The following is an 18,616-nucleotide window of genomic DNA, read 5'->3' as shown; positions in this document are numbered from 1 at the left end:
AGCTGTATCACTTCTTTTTATAGTCATCTTTATGTGTTTTCATATTTAAATATCCAGTACATTGCAGTTCTCCATGCTGCTAATGCCAAAGCATTAAGTTGTTTGTGGTCTGATCCTGGAGGCTGGAGTACCCGGACAGGGGAGACTTGGGATCCTGGGCACCACATGACTTGGTTGGGGATTTTGAATTAAACTATTTGTGGTGAGATAAACGTCTCTCTTCCTTCTTCCAAATGAGAGCAAGTGTGTGGGAGCACAGCCCTGGATGGTGGGAGGTGCAGGAGCATGTAGATGTGCAATGAAGAAAAAGCAAAGCAACTTGTCCGTTTCTGCCCACAAACTTCTGTTAGTAGCAGCCACCAGGTCAACATTTCATGTCAGATAAAGTCCCCGGAGGAGGTGAGGGACTCATTCTGCACTATGCACCCCTTCCTCAGCACACAGGCCTGGGAAGGATTGCACACACAAAGCAAGAAAGAAAAAAGAATCACAAGGCATCTCAGCAGCTAGTGGCTGCCCACACCAGTTCATCTCAGTGAGCATCCCCATAAGCCCCAGCACTGGGGCTGGGCTGCCTTTAATCAGAGAGGGAGCAGTACAGGTGGCAAATATGTGCACACACAGACATTTTATCTCTACCTACATACGCAGATATAAAGATGCAGGGATATGCGGAAGGGATGCGGAAGGGCTGCTTGGCAGGACTGTATTTACCTGCTTTCCATCAGAGGGCAGTGGCAGCTCAGCCCTTTCCCCCGGCCCCTGCACCATCCAGCTCAGCTCAGGAACCCTGCAATGCTTTGGGGGAGCAGCGCTGCCCTTCCCTGGTCCTCCCAGGAGGGAACTGGGCTTGTTCAGCCTGAAGAAGAGAAGGCTGCGAGAGGACCTTATAAATGCCTACAAATATCTGAAGGGTGGGTGTCAGGAGGATGGGGCCAAGCTCTTTTCAGTGGTGCCCAGTGACAGGACAAGGGGCAATGGGCACAAACTGAAGCAGAGGAAGTTCCGTCTGAACACGAGGAAGAACTTCTTCCCTCTGAGGGTGACGGAGCACTGGAACAGGCTGCCCAGGGAGGCTGTGGAGTCTCCTTCTCTGGAGATACTCAAGACCCGCCTGGACAAGGTCCTGTGCAGCCTGCTGTAGGTGACCCTGCTTCGGCGGGGGCGTTGGACTAGATGACCCACAGAGGTCCCTTCCAACCCCTACTATTCTGTGATTCTGTGATTCCCGTATCCGAAGCCGAGACCTAGCTGGGACCAGGTTTCCACAGGCTTCTCCTGGATCAGCCCAGCTGTGCTAAGACGAGCTCTTGCTCAATAGGTCTTTTGGAAGGAAAAAAAAAAACCCAGATACTCCCAAACCCAGCGACAGGACAAGAAAAGAGACAAAGCCACTGATGGAGAATACACAGAGGGTGACCATTACCCTGGGGCATGAGGGGCTGATGCACCGCAGAGGGGAGGAAGGGACACAGGACCGTGCAGCTCATCCCACGCTGACGGGGACCCGGGACCCCAAAGACATTTCTTTCTGGAGGAGCCGACAGGCAGCTGTGCACAGTAAACTGCAGGGTTTAAAGCTAACAGCAGACTAAATCAAACACTGGGTGCAAAGCCTCATGAGCTGCACCTCGCCGGGGTTTGGAGGGGCATCTCGTGGGACGGCCTGAAGGCAGCTCCCTGTCGGCTAGGGAAGAGCTGGGGAGACAAGTGCGCTTCCATGATTGCACACGGCGTCTTCAGTTGCTCACATTAACTGATAAAAAACCACTACACGTTTCTACAAATTGAAACAAGGCTTTTTGAGGAACTGCAAACCCCTTCTTTTCCACAGCCTGAACGTTTCTAAACTATTTCCCGTGAAACTCTGCAATTAAGTCTCTCTCTAAATTACACTCATTAGTTAAATTGGGTTTCATTACCATCCTTTCCCTCAGTGCCCATTACACCAGCTGGATGCTGCATTTCAGGAATCCATTACATGCTAACAACAAAAATGTTTCCTCTTGAAAAAAATTAAAAAGTGGTTTAAAAGACTTTTTGGTGATAAACTAGTTCCTATTTCTTTAAAGGTCCAAGATGGTATCAGAGAAGGGGAAACAGATGAAACAGCTGCTTTTGGATAGAGTGCTCTCTAGAACGCTCTGTTCTTCCAATAATTTTTTTAATAACCATAACTAACAGAAGAAATAAGTTATTATCCACATAGACAGCTTTTTGACTAATTCAGGCCCTCTTTTATACACCCAGCAGTCTCTAGGAAACTCAGGCAACACAACCCAGCACAGCAAGGGGAAAGCGTGCTGGCACACAGGATTAGAGCTCATCACCTTGAATGACTCACAGGTGGCCTTTACCACCATCAAAAAAGAGAAGATAAATAAGACATTGATAATAGACATCTGCAGTACCATGTCTCAGGGCTAATTTCCCTTAATCCCATGTTAGAAATTAAACTAGAATCTTGCAAAACCTGGATATTTCCAAAACCTGACGTTTAGGTAATCAAACTGCCCTCTCTTCTTCACTGCAATCTGCCCATACTCAGGGATTTCACTCCGTTTTAATCTGAAGGTCTTTGAAGCATATTTAGGTGTTTCAGGTTGTACTAAGTGACAAACAGAAGAAAGGGACCAGGCTTCTCTCTGCTGGGTTTATAAGTTGGGTAGTTCCAGTAAAGCAAAAACCAGAGCAGGCTGGGAGCTTCAGCATACCTGCATTACCAAAAAGCTCAAAAATGAAGGGGTGGGAGAGGGCAGAGCATTTTTAGTAGAAGTCAGTTGGGCTGAGAATTCACAGTCTTTAGAGAATTGCCAACAAACTCAGTCAGGCCTTGGTACTCGGTAAAACAGAAAGGAAACTATTGCAGCTATTTGCATCCCTCCATAGCAGGGGAGAAGAACCCTCTCCTATTGCTGACAGGCCGAGTCAAACACTTCCTCTTCTGTGAAAACTTTATTGGATCCCAGCATGGTTACAATTCTGGAAATTGCTTTTAGTGAGTTTGATGAGTTTTGGAGCTAGGATTTAATGTCATTATCTTTTAAATTTCATCTTATCTGAATTACCTTTAATTTGACTGCACTGTGAAGCTTACTTGCATGAGTAATTTACCATTTTGCTACTTATTCACTCCTTTGCAAAAAGACACCACCACCCCCCCCCCGGTGTTACCCCCCAACACAGCACAGTGGGAATTCACAAACCCCAGGGTGCCCTGCAAAGCCTACAAATCTGCAGTGTTTGGGGCGTTTTTAGGTCCCCTCCCTCGACATCCATGCTATCTAGGCTCTGCAGCTGCTGCTAAAGAGGATTGCCTTTCCCACACACATACATTTTGCCTCTATTTCTCAGTGGCTCCCAGCACCACGCAGGATTAGGAAAAGCCCTGTCCTGCCTCACTTACCTGCTGCATGGCTTCCTCACCTCCTCCCCAAGAAGCCCCTCAGCACCCACACTGCACAGACGCTACCCTTGGGGTTGCTCATCCTGTCCTGTTTTAACTCCATCACACACCTGCCATCAATGTAAAATTCAGCAACTGCCACCTTTCTGCAAAGAAAAAACAACATTAGCTGCAGCTGGCAACAAGCGAAGTGTGAAGAAATCGGTAGGTTGTGTGCACTGCTTCAGTCCTTGAAAGGTTGTTCAGACACAGCATGAGGCTGTAACCCCCTTGGATTGCAGCGTGGTGGGCGCAGAGAAGGCGAGCGAGGGATCCGCTGCTCTCACACAGTTCACACAAAATCTACACTGATCACGCATTACCTCCCTGATCTTTATCTCAAGGTAAAACATCAGGAAATAGTTCAGTCTTTACCATGTTTAATTCACTCAATTAGCTCTGTAAAAAATTTTCAACTCTGTTAGCAAAATTAAAACAAACCCAAAAAATGTCATGGAGGGGTGCAGGGAGTCAAGCCTTGCAGACCTTAGCAGTCTTCCCATCTTCCACACACCAGAGGCAGCAAGGCAGTATTTTATTAAAAGACCCTGGAGAAACAAACGTCCAACCCGGGAATCCAGGTTTGCAAAAAGCTCTTCACCCAAGTTGCCCAGTATGACACAAGGGCAGGTGCATATTTTCTACAGTCCACATGGCCAAGTGCATTGGTGACACCACGAATTTAGGACATGAGCAGAAGTTAGCTGCTGTGGCTGCTCTCGTGACTCAGGGAAACACCAGAGATGGCATGGGCCAATGGCCAAGAGACCTTGCTGTTGTGTTTGCAGAATGCCCTTGAAGCTGGTGGGTTTTCCTGTTACATCTCACCATGGCACGTTCGCCTCTGCTACACTAAACTGAGCACGCAACTTGAGACTGGATGGGCTGTGAAAGTATCTGGCCTTCAGGACATTCATTAGTAACAGAATTAGGAAAAAAAGAGCTCATTTTCTGAGCTTCTGAGGAAATGCACAGAATTACTTCACTGATTCTTTTGTCCTCTTTGATCTGGATTGGTAGGTGTCGAACAAAATTAGTAATTAACAAAATGAATTTAAGATAATGCAATTTATCTGGATTGGTTTGGCTGAGTGCTGGGAACGAGAAGCATTGCGCAGAGAGCTAGGTACTGCCATTTTTTCCCCTACATACTCTGTCTAGGCATATTGCTTCAAAACATTACTGTCAAATAGATTTTTCCCCTCTCTACATATAAAATCTGAGGAGCAGGAAAACAGTAAACCAGGAGTGTTTCTTCTGGAGAAAAAAATCCCGCAGGGATTCAAAAGGGAGTGTGGGGTGTAGGAAGGCAGTGGCAGGTTTAAAACCCCTCGTGTGGCAGGACCGGCATGTCTCTCCCCCTTGTCTTGCTGGTTCGCGGTGGGCTCTCTGGAGCTAACATCCTGACGGGGTCACCTTCTTTGCCCACGAAATACAGCTTCTGTGGAGCAGCATCCATCGGCAGCACACGTTTCCATCTCTGGCAAAGATGGGTTTGAATCCTGTGCAGCAGAACTGCTCTTGGTTCGGTTTCGGGATGTAAGGCCGGTCTTCACCCATCTGGTGCCACAAGAGGGACGGCAAGGGCACAGCATCCTAGCTGAGAGCCGTGACCCAAAGCTGTACCTACCTTGGGCTCTCGGGTTTTATTGCACAGGGAAACAAAACAAGCAGTGGGTCCCAGTGGCACAGACCGGGTGGATGAAGAGCCGAGAAGACAAACAACTTCCAGCTCCTGGCTGTAAACCAGGGCACTGCGTTCCCTCCCCTCCCAGAAACAACACTCGAGGTGGCCTCGTTCGTGCTCCAGTGTTCTCTTCTTCTTCAATTTCCTGTAATTTTGCCCAGCCACAATATTACAGGGTTTATAGCATTTTCCATTCGAGCTCAGAAAAGATTGTAAACATGTGTCTCTCCCACTGTTAACGTTCACGGCTCATCATCAGCAACATGACAGTATCTGGGATGCATTAATGAAGTTGGCTAATAAAAATGGGGTACAAAGGTCTCATTTCACAGGTTGCCTAATCCAATTTTTCCAGCATGAGCTTGGGTGTGATGCATGGTACAGAGCTGTGCCCACCTGGCTGAACTCCTGCTCCATGAAGCAACAGCCATGGTGGGAGGGCAAGGTATCTGTCTGCCCAGATATTTTTTTAAGTTCATTTGAACTCTTTTCCCTTTCTCTGCCCAAGTTATCTTGTTAAACTTCAGGATTGTGCAATAGGCAGGAATGAAGAAAAAGTTACAAATTGTCCTTAAAATTTGGATTTAATATTCATGGTTCCTTTGTAAACAAAAGCAAACCAACCCATGTAGCCGCTATTGCTAAATAGGTCGGAGCCTCTGCAGCGCCAATTAGCCAGGCTGATGGCACACCTCGAGGGCTGCTGTCAGTTCTCGCTGCTGGCCTGAGTCCGCAAGCGAAAGAACTGAGGCCACGTACATTTTCTGATTGGCTGGAAAAATTTGGATACAGCCTCTGTTGGGATGTATAAATAGAAAGCAAAGTATTTTAGACCTTTCACTTTGAAAGCAGAGCTCTCAAGGCACATGAAAATGCACGGAGTCACAGCAGTCGTCCTCGCGATTGCGATCTCCAGTGGTGAGTTAGCTGAATTTTGGTAAACCTTGCTCATTATAACTTGCCTTCTTTTTCTTTCTCTTCTTTTTCCTTTTTTTTTTTTTAATGAAGTGTATCTGTACAGATTTAGCAACTGATTTGTTCCCTGCCATTTTTTCCTTTTGAATATAACCACTCTGCCGTTGCATAGAGACCTCCACGGAAAAATTCTTCTTAGATATGGTAAAGCATTGTGGCAAAATTTTGTTGGAGTAATAGTGTTGATTGAATAAGAAAGACACAGCTGAGGCATATCAATTACTAACAGCATGCATGTTTTCTTAAAAGCCTTTGATTTAAAGTTCGGCCTGCTGAGCACAGAGTGTTCCCAGAGATGTTTCTGTGTTTAATGTCATCACCTTTGATTTCACAAAGAATACAGAATACATCAAAATAAATGAAGACTACCTAGAACAAAGGGTTGCTTTGCTTGAGGAAGGCGTTAGAGATTTCCTGCACCCTTTTACCACCAGACCTTCAGTGCCAGCACATCATTTCCCCTGCGTGTGCTCCCAGCGCCCATCGGGCTGGTGCCTGCCGAGCTGCTCCCACACGTGAAGAAACCTCAACTTGCTCCTTCTTGCTCGATCAGTCCCATTCTTGCTGGAGCATCCCATGGGAAACCCCAGTAGTTTTGGTGGGGATAGCAGGGCTGTTAGAGGGTCGTAGGAGGTACCAAGTCAGGGGTTGCCCTTCCCCCCTTCTCCCCTGTAAATGTCTTCCCTCTGTCCACGCTGGGGCTGTAGGATCAGCGAGGGTTTGACTGTGGGTGACGATAGCTGGAGTCTGGAATAAAAACATGGGAGGATGTTACCCTACTGACTTCTGCTTTGAAACAGTGATATAGAAACACCGGGAGATAGAAAAACAATTAATAAGAGGTAGAGGACAGCTTGTGTTTGTGACTGGATCCCACATTAGGGAACAGGAATGGACTTGGTGGGTCTCTCAGCCTTGTTTTTTACAGTTAGAGTTCAGCATCCGAAGATCCTGGGTGGCTGAGGTCACCTTCCAGGCAGAGACACCCCAGAGCTCCAGCCCAACGCCTGCCCTGTGAATGCAGCATAGCACATCTGCCTGGGGCGATGGGAGAGGAATGGCTCACTCCGTGATGTCCCCTCCAGGTCTATTTGTTCCGCATTTTTGCTTTGAAGTTGCTGCTTTAAGTACCATCAAACGTCATTGGACAAAGTAGAAAACAAAAAAAATGCTGTTTTATTGCATCCCTAAAATTAACTTGCATTAAAAGGCGAACAACTTTCTATTTCCCTGAAGCCTGATCCATGGTTACGGCAAAGTGCAAAGGGGCCTTAATATTGATTAAACAACACAGGCGGGGAAATCCCTGTTCTAGCTTGTAGGTCTCATCTTCTGTTCTTCTCTTTTGTTCTCTTCTAGCTGCTTCAGCACAATGGGCAAAAATCTGCTCAAGTCAACCTGCAAACAAAATCAGAGGCTGTGACTCCCAGGGCTGCGGTGGATACAATGACCCCAGGTCCTGGGCTGGGATGATGGGGGATGGCTGCACTTGAAACTTTCTTAAATAGAAATAAGCACGATAAAATGGGAGAGAGGAGGGTTTCTAGCTGGCAGGGCGCACCGACGCAGGCTAACCTGCCTTGCTTTGCTTCTTCAGAGGATCGAAGCAGCACAGGGGAGTGGACGTGGTGTGCCAGGACGGCTCGGTGGTGTACGCGCCCTTCACGGGCAAGATCGACAAACAAGCCAGGCCCTACGGCAACGGCAACGCCATCGACAACGGACTCCAGCTTTCAGGATCAGGTACCGGAGCTGAAACACGTGCGTCTTGCAAAGCCTGACTGCAAAGTGCTCTGATTCGTTTATAGAGCTGTAAACTGAGCCAAAAACCGTGAACCCAACCGGAACCGCAGTGCGCTTGCACGTGGATCCGAGGGACAACTGTAACTTCAACATCCAGGTCCTGTTCATGCAGGAAAATGGATTGAAAGGATTACAGCATTTCACCTAGATTAAAAAAAAAAAAAAATCAAAGGATGAAGCTGGTCTCTTTGCACATTTTGGACAATTAAAGGATCAGCCTCTGCCTTGCTCCTGCAGTTTCACCCACCTTAATCCCCTTCCCCACCCTCTTCCACGTTCGTTTCTCTCTTTTCCCATTCTCTCCTCTGGATGCTGTAGAAGCATCACAGCTTTACCCGTAACTTCTGCTGCTGCTGAATCCCTTCTCATTTTGCTGTCATTTGTATTTTGCTACTGAACATTCTGACACTGCCAGGCTTTTAAACCACTGCAGAGGAGCAACAGTTTCCCCCTCTCCTCTCTCCCCTGTTAACAGGATTCTGCATTAAGATGTTTTACATCAAACCCGTCAAGTACAGCGGCCCCGTCAAGAGGGGAGAGAAAATCGGCGTCCTGCTGCCCATGCAAAGGGTCTACCGGGGAATTATGTCCCATGTCCACATCCAGAACTGTGACTTAACAGATCCTACGCGCAATCTGTAAACGGGAGGCTGCGCACGCGGGGCAAAGCCTTCAGCCCCGCACTTGTGTATTCACTAAATTGCTTGGGCATAGGTAGTCACTCTAGTATAAAGTGGAAGCCACTGAGCCTCACATAGCTGTGCCACCAAAAAGTGTCCACGAACAGAACGCTGGTGGTTATCCGAACAGCAGCAGCCTCAGAGTAAGGCACAACACGTGCTTCATAGCCGCTATCGTATCGTGCTCCTCACTGCGCTGGTAGGTGAAGGCCGACGCGGTGGGGAACGGACGAGTGGCTGGCAGGCGCGGGATCCTCGGTGCTCAGCAGCACCGCAGCGAGCCCTGCTCCAGCTCACTCGTCTTGGACTGCTCTGCTCTCTTTGCAGACAAACACGAAGATTTCTTCAGTGAGCCAGAAATTTCACTTGTCCTTGCATATGGAAAATCCCATTATTAAAGGGCTGCTTCACTACAAACTGCTTTGAATTTCTTTGGTGCTGTCACAGAGTTTGGGCTGGGTTTGGCACTTTTAGTGCAGCTGGGGAGAAAAAAACCCATACAAAGCTGAAACCCATACTATTCTAATGATTGCAAGGTTTACGGACACATGCATGGCAGGTACCATCTATCCAAAGGCTCTGGCAAGTGCCAGTGGACCCTCCTGACACGTGACATCACGTACACAGCAGAGTCACAGTAGCTTTGGAAAGGCTAAACAGCAAGACAGGGATTTCTCCTGGACACCATCACGCTCAGCTCATTCACTGCCTGTTGGCAGCAGCCCCAACACTGCCCATTGCCCGCTGCCCTCTGGCTCAGCCCATGAGAAGACCTCGGTGGGACTTACACAGCCAGGGAAGACACTACTGACATGAAAGGGGCAAATCAGGGAACTCACACAAGAGCAAGAAGTCAGCACTCCCCAAGCCACCCGCCCTGCTCTCGCTGTGCTCCTCGCAGTGCTGCACGCTGGCCCCTCTCCATCTCCTCGCCCGCTCCCCACCACGGGGAAGGAAATGCTGCAGCCGCGGCTCCCGGGGCTCTGCAACGCCGGTGGCTGTTCCATATCCTTCGGTTAGAGTGTGCCAAGCGGCCCGTTCGCGTCTTTCGCAACCGCACCTACCAACTGTTCTATTAACATCTCCGTAGCCCAACACAGGAATCCCACCAACTTTGGGTCAGAGCTTCCTCAGGCCCAAAGGAAGAGCTCTGCACCCTCCAGCTCACCCAAGAAAGATGGGGAACACACGGAGAAATCTCAACAGCTAGATCATACGCTTGAAAACTGTTTCATTAAATGTCCTTTACCAGAAGTGCATTAGAGATATTATTGTAGCAAATGGCATCTTGACATGTTTTAGAAAGAACAGAGCCAGGTACAATGCTGTTAAGATGTCTTAAGGACAAAACAGAAATATGCACATAGCGATGAGCAATTTGCAGTCAGCTCTGTAACACAAAAGAGATGGAAAAAAGTTGCTAAGAACAGGTAACTTAGAGCCATTTTACAAAATACCAGACTGCAAAGGAGGACTCGGAGTAAAGCTTCTTCAGTGTCGGTGCACCTATAACAGTTTCTAGCAAGGGTCACACAAGGGGTGAGCAGTGTCCCCAGACCCTGAATAACCACTGGGAGCTCTTACCAGCACCTTGCCTCGTTTGCAAACCTGGGCTCCATTATCTTGAGAAAATTCCAGCCAAAAGCTCCATCAAAACTAGACTGAGGGGACATAGCATTTGCAGAAACATTCATTCAGTGGCTACGAGTGTGCAAGCAGTTTTTTCTTTCTGGTATGACGAGGGGGAAAGCCGCAGGGGTAAAATCAGCAAAGCCATTTGTAATAACCCCAGGGAGGGCTAAAAGATTGTTTGGGGGTTAAACATTGGCTGTAAAAAAGCTTGGAACCACAAGCAAAAAATCTGTCTCCAGCTGCTCGTTCCGTGGAGATTTCCAGAAAATGCAGTGTGCAGATGCTCTTTGCAAACCAGAAGGGTGGCACAGACACATCTGTTCCTCCTCTGAAGAAAACCTGCAGGACTGCCAGAGCTTCCTTAACTTGGAATGTCAGATAGTTTGTGTGAAAGCTGCAGGACTCATTTTAATTTCACATCAACTAAGAAAGGCTCATAAAGAAAATCTAAGTCTTTTCTGTAAGTAGTACAGAAAAACTCAACAGAAAGAACAACTACAAGAGACCCCAACCAGCCTGCTTAATGGTACAATAACTGGCACTGAGCAGGGACCAAGTGAACGATTATAAAACTTACTTGTTCTTCATTCCATGTCAACTGTGCCATGCAACTGCGGTTTACAACTGTTTGTGTCACAAAATGTTTTAATAAGAATTTTGTCAACAAAAATTAGGGGTTTGGTGAAAAGACTTCATGGATTTAAATACAGACTGGGTGAACATTTCAAATGAACGGGGGAAAAAACAAGCCTCCTTGCAAAAGCATCCACACTTCTCAGCCTAAGTGAAGCTCATGCTACCCCAAGCATTGCACCTTCCTCTGTTCTCTGTCACTCTGCTCTCACGGGCACGTCCACCTGGGGAGGAGGGAAGCACTGGAACGACCAGGGAAGGACACGGCCGTCACCTACACTGCAGTTTTGCCCACCTGTTCCCTCCAACTCCATCCTCTGGACCACATTCTTGCTTCCCAACTTTTGGCCTAAGTGTGCCCTTGCTTCAGGAGAGGGAAGAAAAGGTCTTAAGAAACGGTTCAACCAGAGCTTCCTGAAATGTGGGATTGCTCCTTTCCATCCGTTCCTGTGTGCTAAGAGACCAACGATTTTATCCATCTTTCCCAACCAGCTCTAACAACAGTTGAAGAGTTTGTAGACAACCTCAGCACCTAATATGGCAACACCGTCCACCCAGAGCTGTAATACTTTGCTCAGAACTGGTTGGCCAAGGCAACAGACCAGGGCTTTCAAAAACACATAAATACCCTAGGCAGCTACTGCTCGACGTCTTTGATTCCATCAAAGAACACCGGTGAAGCAGCCACAAGATGTCAGCTCTCAGTCTGGTCGCTCTGGTCACCTTGGTGTCCACTGGTGAGTTGGGATGGCTACATTGCACATCGTCTTGACTGTTTTTAGGCAGATGCTAATGAATTCTTGACATTTGCTCCAACAAATAATGTGAAGTTTTGTTAGTGTAGTTTTATAAAGAATTATGGTAATGTGCACAGTGATGGCTATTATAAAAGATGGAATGGGGTGTGCATTTAGAGTCGTATATTGAAACGCTTAGAGGTTTCATGAAGAAAGTGAAAACAGTTTCTGTGGTTTAACCTAGCAGCCAGCAACTAAGCACTAGGCAGCCGTGTGCTCCCCCCTCTCATTTTCCCTGCAGAGTGATGGGGAGGAGAATGGATGAAAAGTGAAATTCATGGGTTGAGATAAATACAGTTTAATAAGGAACTACAACTACTACTACTAACAATAATAATAATGGATATGGAAAGCAAACTATACACAATATGATTTTCTCAATACTCGATGATGATGTGCAGCCAGTCCCTGAGCAGCGATTGCAGAACCCAGAACATGCAGATTCTGCGAATTTTGCGCAACTACCAAAAAAAAAAAAGAAAAGAACTCATGAAAAAGTTCAAACTCTTGGGAAAAAAAGGACTCAAAAGAGGATTCCTGCCCCACGGCCATCGCCCATCTATAAACTGAGCATGATGCCCATGGTATGGAATATTTCTGTTGGCCAGCCTAGGTGAGCCGCCTGGCTGCACTGCCTCCCAGTTCCTGCATATCCGCTCTTAGCCAAACATGGGAAACTGGAAAAAGTCCTTGATTTCTTAGCAACAACTAAAACCAGCAGTGTTATCAACATTCCCCTCATACTAAATCCAAAACACAGCAGCTACTGGTAAGAGAATGAAGTCTAATCCAGTCAAAACCAGGACACAGTTTGACTTACTTCACAAACTAATACAAAAGTAGACCTAGCTTTGCTTCACTTTTTAGTGTATGCATCTTAACATGAGACCTCCTATAAACACTCATGAGGCATTGTCCACAGTACATAAGGAAGAAACCTCTTTGCTTTGCTTTTAGTGTATGCATCTTAAAATCAGACCTCTAGAAAAAGAGATCAAATCCATAGAACAGGTTGTACAATGTTCTTTTACCTACAGTTTCTGAAATTATAAACACCCATGAGGCATTCTCTACACTATATAAGGAAGAAACCTCTCTTCTGCGTCAGAAGAGTATTCTCTTCCACTTTCAATACCCTATTTTGCACCTTAACATTTCCTGCTGTACTGTACTGACAGCATGGTTGAATTTTGCCCATTTTCCTCTTTTGCACGTGAAGTTTTTGCCAATCAGCTGGACGCACACCTGCCTCTGCAACAACAACAAGGACACTGGGCACAGATCTGCAGCGGGAATCCCACCAACAAAATCCGGGGCTGCGACAGATACGGCTGTGGCCATTTCGGCGCTGGCAGGTAACGCAGTGGGGCATGGGGAGTCTGGAGCAGTGGGGTTTGCTGTTGCTTTCCTAAATAAAATGGTCACACCAGAGAAAGAGTAGAGATTAAGGAGAGCTGACAACTACAACGAGTAAGATTGCTGTCTGCGGGACCTCTTACTCATTTTGGGGGACTTTAACCAGCAATCTCACTGAATTGCAGTGATACCCCCGCTACTAAGTGACGCATGGGTGAATGAGTGAGACCACTACACGAATTAGCAGCCAGAATAGTAAAGGAAATGGGAAGTATTTCAAGGATTTGCGTCATTCATTCTTGTTGCTTATATACACCAGACATTTAACTAACATTCAACAACAGCTTACAGGCAGCTAATTACATTAATTTACACGAGCTAAAGGTCTGCCAGCATCATTGTCTTTAAGCAAGCACCTCATAACAGAACAGGTTATATTTCTCTGAAAACAGCTTTTTGGCAAAAATCTGCTGAAGTCAATCTGCAAACAAAATCAGAGGCTGTGACTCCCAAGGCTGCGGCAGACACAACGACCCCAGGTCCTGGGCTGTGATGATGGGGGATGGCTGCACTTGAAACTTTCTTAAATAGAAATAAGCACGATAAAATGGGAGAGAGGAGGGTTTCTAGCTGGCAGGGCGCACCGACGCAGGCTAACCTGCCTTGCTTTGCTTCTTCAGAGGATCAAGGAAGCACAAGGGAGTGGACGTGGTGTGCCAGGACGGCTCGGTGGTGTACGCGCCCTTCACGGGGAAGATCGACAAACAAGCCAGACCCTACGGCAACGGCAACGCCATCGACAACGGACTCCAGCTTTCAGGATCAGGTACCGGAGCTGAAACACGTGCGTCTTGCAAAGCCTGACTGCAAAGTGCTCTGATTCGTTTATAGAGCTGTAAACTGAGCCAAAAACCGTGAACCCAACCGGAACCGCAGTGCGCTTGCACGTGGATCTGAGGGACAACTGTAACTTCAACATCCAGGTCCTGTTCATGCAGGAAAATGGATTGAAAGGATTACAGCATTTCACCTAGATTAAAAAAAAAATAAAAATCAAAGGATGAAGCTGGTCCCTTTGCACATTTTGGACAATTAAAGGACAAGCCTCTGCCTTGCTCCTGCAGTTGCACCCACCTTAATCCCCTTCCCCATCCTCTTCCACGTTCGTTTCTCTCCTCTGGATGCTGTAGAAGCATCACAGCTTTTCCCATAACTTCTGCTGCTGCTGAATCCCTTCTCATTTTGCTGTCATTTGTATTTTGCTACTGAACATTCTGACACTGCCAGGCTTTTAAACCACTGCAGAGGAGCAACAGTTTCCCCCTCTTCTCTCTCCCCTGTTAACAGGATTCTGCATTAAGATGTTTTACATCAAACCCGTCAAGTACAGCGGCCCCGTCAAGAGGGGAGAGAAAATCGGCGTCCTGCTGCCCATGCAAAGGGTCTACCGGGGAATTACGTCCCATGTCCACATCCAGAACTGTGACTTAACAGATCCTACGCGCAATCTGTAAACGGGAGGCTGCGCACGCGGGGCAAAGCCTTCAGCCCCACACTTGTGTATTCACTAAATTGCTTGGGCATAGGTAGTCACTCTAGTATAAAGTGGAAGCCACTGAGCCTCACATAGCTGTGCCACCAAAAAGTGTCCACGAACAGAACGCTGGTGGTTATCCGAACAGCAGCAGCCTCAGAGTAAGGCACAACACGTGCTTCATAGCCGCTGTCGTATCGTGCTCCTCACTGCGCTGGTAGGTGAAGGCCGACGCGGTGGGGAACGGACGAGTGGCTGGCAGGCGCGGGATCCTCGGTGCTCAGCAGCACCGCAGCGAGCCCTGCTCCAGCTCACTCGTCTTGGACTGCTCTGCTCTCTTTGCAGACAAACACGAAGATTTCTTCAGTGAGCCAGAAATTTCACTTGTGCTTGCATATGGAAAATCCCATTATTAAAGGGCTGCTTCACTACAAATTGCTTTGAATTTCTTTGGTGCTGTCACAGAGTTTGGGCTGGGTTTGGCATTTTTAATGCAGCTGGGGAGAAAAAACCTATATAAAGCTGAAATCCAAATCTTTCCTGGGGCTCATCAGAAAAACAATAAAACAACATTAATGAAGTAACTCATTCCTGTTCCCCAGACTCCTGCTTCAGGGTTGCCTTGGCACACCCAGGTTTCTTTCTGTCCAAGTGAGGCGTTTCTTTCCATTAATAAATCAGGTAAAGACTTTCCCGGGACAACAAGCTCTTGTTAGCAGGACAGGGCTTTTCAGGCCAAGGCTACCAACATGCTACTGGGAGGCTCAAGGGCTAAAGTGCTCTACAAGGGCTGCAGGCTCACGCATTTTCTAACGCAACTGCAGCTTGGAGTAAGCAGGGAAGCTGCTTCCGTGGGAGCTGTGTATGTCCTGACAGCAGATTTGTCTTTTCTAAGAAACTACAAAAACGTATTTGCTACATCTGTGTAAAGCACTTAACCTCCCGTGTCCCATTCACCTTCCCCAAGAACCACTTAACTGTGCTATAAATGAAACATCAGCACGTCCATACAAATATACAGCCCAAACCCACAGAGGCAGACTACAACCCAACACTGATGGTGAGTCAAGACAACTGAGTTTTCTGTGAAAAAACCTCTTCCTTAACCTGAAAGCAGAAACATCTCAGCAAAAGTCCCCAGGGTTTTCCAGTATTGACCACCTTTTTTTAATTTTTGTCATGAAGGTGTTTGCCTGCAGAAAAGAAACACTTCCACCTAAGTTTCACTTGGTTAAAATCCCAGTTCTTAACCCAGTTATCAACTTCTCATATTTGAACAGGGAAAGTCCCAATCAAGCCCCCACTTCTCTGTGCAAAGCCTAACGAAACACTGAGCCGACCTTGCTGACTGAGCAGGGCACCGAGCCTCCAGCCTTAATACACTCTATCGCAAAATTAACATTTTCACTTGCTTTTAGTCTTTGTATGGCAAAGAAAACATGATCCAACACTTTTTTTCCCTAGCAAAGACAGCTAAGCTCTTCCCTGGGTCACATTTGTCTCCTTCCCCCTCCCTCAGCTGTTGTATGCATCAGGAACCTGTTAACAGGGACCAGAAATCGCCTTGCCTCCTTTCTAAAGCAGAGCACACGGGTATGACCAGGGCCCTGGGAGGGACGTGAACGGCAGACCAGCACTGGGAGACCCAAGTCTGCCTTCTCCCTGCCCTCAGCATGGCATCCTGCCCTCCTGCAGCCCAGGGGACCCTGCAGCGGGGCTCGCTCCCAGGGACTCGTGGTCCCCCAGCTTGGGACGGAGCTGCTCCCAGCTCACCAGGTTTGCTCCTCCGCAAGTCTCGTTTTCACCTGTGCATTAATGACACTTTTCTGGTCTGTCTCCACAGACTGGTTTCACAAACCTCTTCAGCCACCTATTTTTTAATCTGAGTTTTTCTGGCAGTGTGGTGAGGTGCAGTGCTTTGGTACAGGGATGAGGATGCTCCTGCAGGTGCCTGAGAGAGGTAGAGAGCAAATGCTAAAACTTGTAGGTTTAGCTGGGGCTGTCACCTAGCAGAAGAGGAGAAAAAGCAAATACCACTTTCTGTTCTAGGTTACAGAGCAGTTGGTGCAAACACTCTGAGTAAATCCAGCTTTATCTTTTCAGTCTAGTAAAAAACTAAGTGGCTGTAGAAGAAGGGCAAGTACAATTTGTAGCTGACTCTGGGAAGGAGATAAAGGGCTGGTAAAATACATGGTTCTCGAAATATTCAAGGTGAGGGGAAAGGGTGCTGGGGGAAGTAAAGGGGGCAACTAGGCTTTTCAGGAAAGAGCTGGCAAACTCGGGTCATGCAGAAGTGCTTTTTTTCTTCCCAGAGAGATAAGCTGGAATCACAAACTGCAAAAGTCCCATCTGCCTAAGGCTGCAAACCAAATCTGCACCGTTCCCTTCTATTTCGACAAGCATTAAAGGACTTTTGGAGGGTTCAGCCAGAGCTTTGTCCTCCCCACAGGACAGGACATCGGTTGCAAAAAGAATTTATTTTGTTTTCCTCCCTCCTCCCCATCCAAACCTGCCTAACTCTGGCTTAGCAACTATATTAAAACGGCAAAATAAATCTGAGATGGAGTCTTCAACCAGAATTGTGCACCAGCACAGCTTCAGCTCATACTGAGCTAAGAAGAAAGGCAGCATGCTCACATCTCCTGCAGCCTGCTAGCTGCTTACCGTGACATGCTCAACCCTGCCTTTTGGCTGATCAGCGAGCGCAACCTGCTGATGTCCCGGCGACACTGCAGTAAAAGCCGCGTACACAAAGCTTCACTAATCTTTGTGGCAAAATTCCTCCTATCTCAGCTTCATCAACTGACCAGAAGCCTGAATGGACAGCGGGTGCAATTTATTTTACATTGTGCCAGTCTGATTTTCACCATGAAAGCCTGTGCTGCTAATTGCACAACTAAATTCTTCGACAGTTGATTTTTAAATCACAATTTAATTTTTAATGATGAGCACAAAATATGTTATTTATTTTCCAGAGAAACAGCTTTTAAGATTCTGTAATAACATATTGTACACAGATCAGCTGGGAGGTGAGTGCTCAGCATTGACTTGTTCCCATGCTGAACACACTGGGCTAGCCAAGAAGGACAAAGCCAACTGTTCTGTAAAATACAACTAGGAAGATGATTTACCTTTTCACTTGCCTGCTAACAAACCTGGAAAACCTACAATTATAATACTATAGCATTACCAAGAAATAAGATGTGCTCCTCTTATTTGTCCAATGCCCTGGGGGCTGCAGCCCCACAGAGGTTGCAAAGAGGAAGGGCTTTAAGGACCAGATCATCAGGTTTTGAACGTTGGTTGAATCCCATTGAGTTGAAACGTGAGTAATGGCAATGATGGAGAAACCAGCCCTCACTTGTGGGCAACAAGCAGAGGAAGGCAGCACAGCTGGAAGAAAACCATGGGCCTTGGCTGGGGGTTGGATTTGCCCAGGCACAGGGTTTGGCCCTGTCTTTTTCCAATGTTGCTGCTCAAAGGCTCCACCACCAATACCCAGATGTGTCTCTCAGTTTTCTGGCTTTTTTTCATCCAAAAAACTTCTTCTATCATTCTATCATTTTCTCATTTAGATATAATGTTAAGATAATTAATACATTAAGAGGGAACAGTCTAACGATTGCAAGGTTTACGGACACACGTGTGGCAGGTACCATCTATCCAAAAGCTCTGGCAAGTGCCAGTGGACCCTCCTGACACGTGACATCATGTACACAGCAGAGTCACAGTAGCTTTGGAAAGGCTAAACAGCAAGACAGGGATTTCTCCTGGACACCATCACGCTCAGCTCATTCACTGCCTGTTGCTATCAGCCCCAACACTGCCCATTGCCCGCTGCCCTCTGGCTCAGTCCATGAGAAGACCTCGGTGGGACTTACACAGCCAGGGAAGACACTACTGACATGAAAGGGGCAAGTCAGGGAACTCACACAAGAGCAAGAAGTCAGCACTCCCCAAGCCACCCGCCCTGCTCTCGCTGTGCTCCTCGCAGCGCTGCACGCTGGCCCCTCTCCATCTCCTCGCCCACTCCCCACCACGGGGAAGGAAATGCTGCAGCCGCGGCTCCCGGGG

At 47.3% G+C, this 18,616-nt stretch overlaps 2 protein-coding genes across 3 annotated transcripts; both read left to right on the top strand.

The window, feature by feature from the left end:
* Positions 1-5,998: 5,998 nt before the first annotated feature.
* Positions 5,999-8,552, top strand: LOC142363938 (leukocyte cell-derived chemotaxin-2-like). Of its 2 annotated transcripts, none has more exons than XM_075441525.1 (4): positions 5,999-6,047; positions 7,467-7,563; positions 7,705-7,850; positions 8,386-8,552. In XM_075441525.1, exons 1-4 carry the CDS (start codon positions 5,999-6,001, stop codon positions 8,550-8,552), a joined length of 459 nt encoding a protein of 152 aa, XP_075297640.1. The 2 variants fall into 2 exon arrangements, with proteins under 2 accessions (XP_075297640.1, XP_075297639.1); XM_075441524.1 differs by having other exon boundaries at positions 5,999-6,050.
* Positions 8,553-11,546: 2,994 nt separating this feature from the next.
* LOC142363945 (leukocyte cell-derived chemotaxin-2-like) lies at positions 11,547-14,522 on the top strand. Its single transcript, XM_075441623.1, has 4 exons — positions 11,547-11,592; positions 12,872-13,007; positions 13,689-13,834; positions 14,356-14,522. Exons 1-4 carry the CDS (start codon positions 11,547-11,549, stop codon positions 14,520-14,522), a joined length of 495 nt encoding a protein of 164 aa, XP_075297738.1.
* Positions 14,523-18,616: the final 4,094 nt, after the last annotated feature.

The sequence above is a fragment of the Opisthocomus hoazin genome, chromosome 22, assembly GCF_030867145.1.
Source record: "Opisthocomus hoazin isolate bOpiHoa1 chromosome 22, bOpiHoa1.hap1, whole genome shotgun sequence".
NCBI classification, from domain to species: Eukaryota; Metazoa; Chordata; class Aves; order Opisthocomiformes; family Opisthocomidae; genus Opisthocomus; species Opisthocomus hoazin.
The sequence above is the reverse complement of the archived record's forward strand: the minus strand, read 5'-3'. Positions and strand labels throughout refer to the sequence as shown.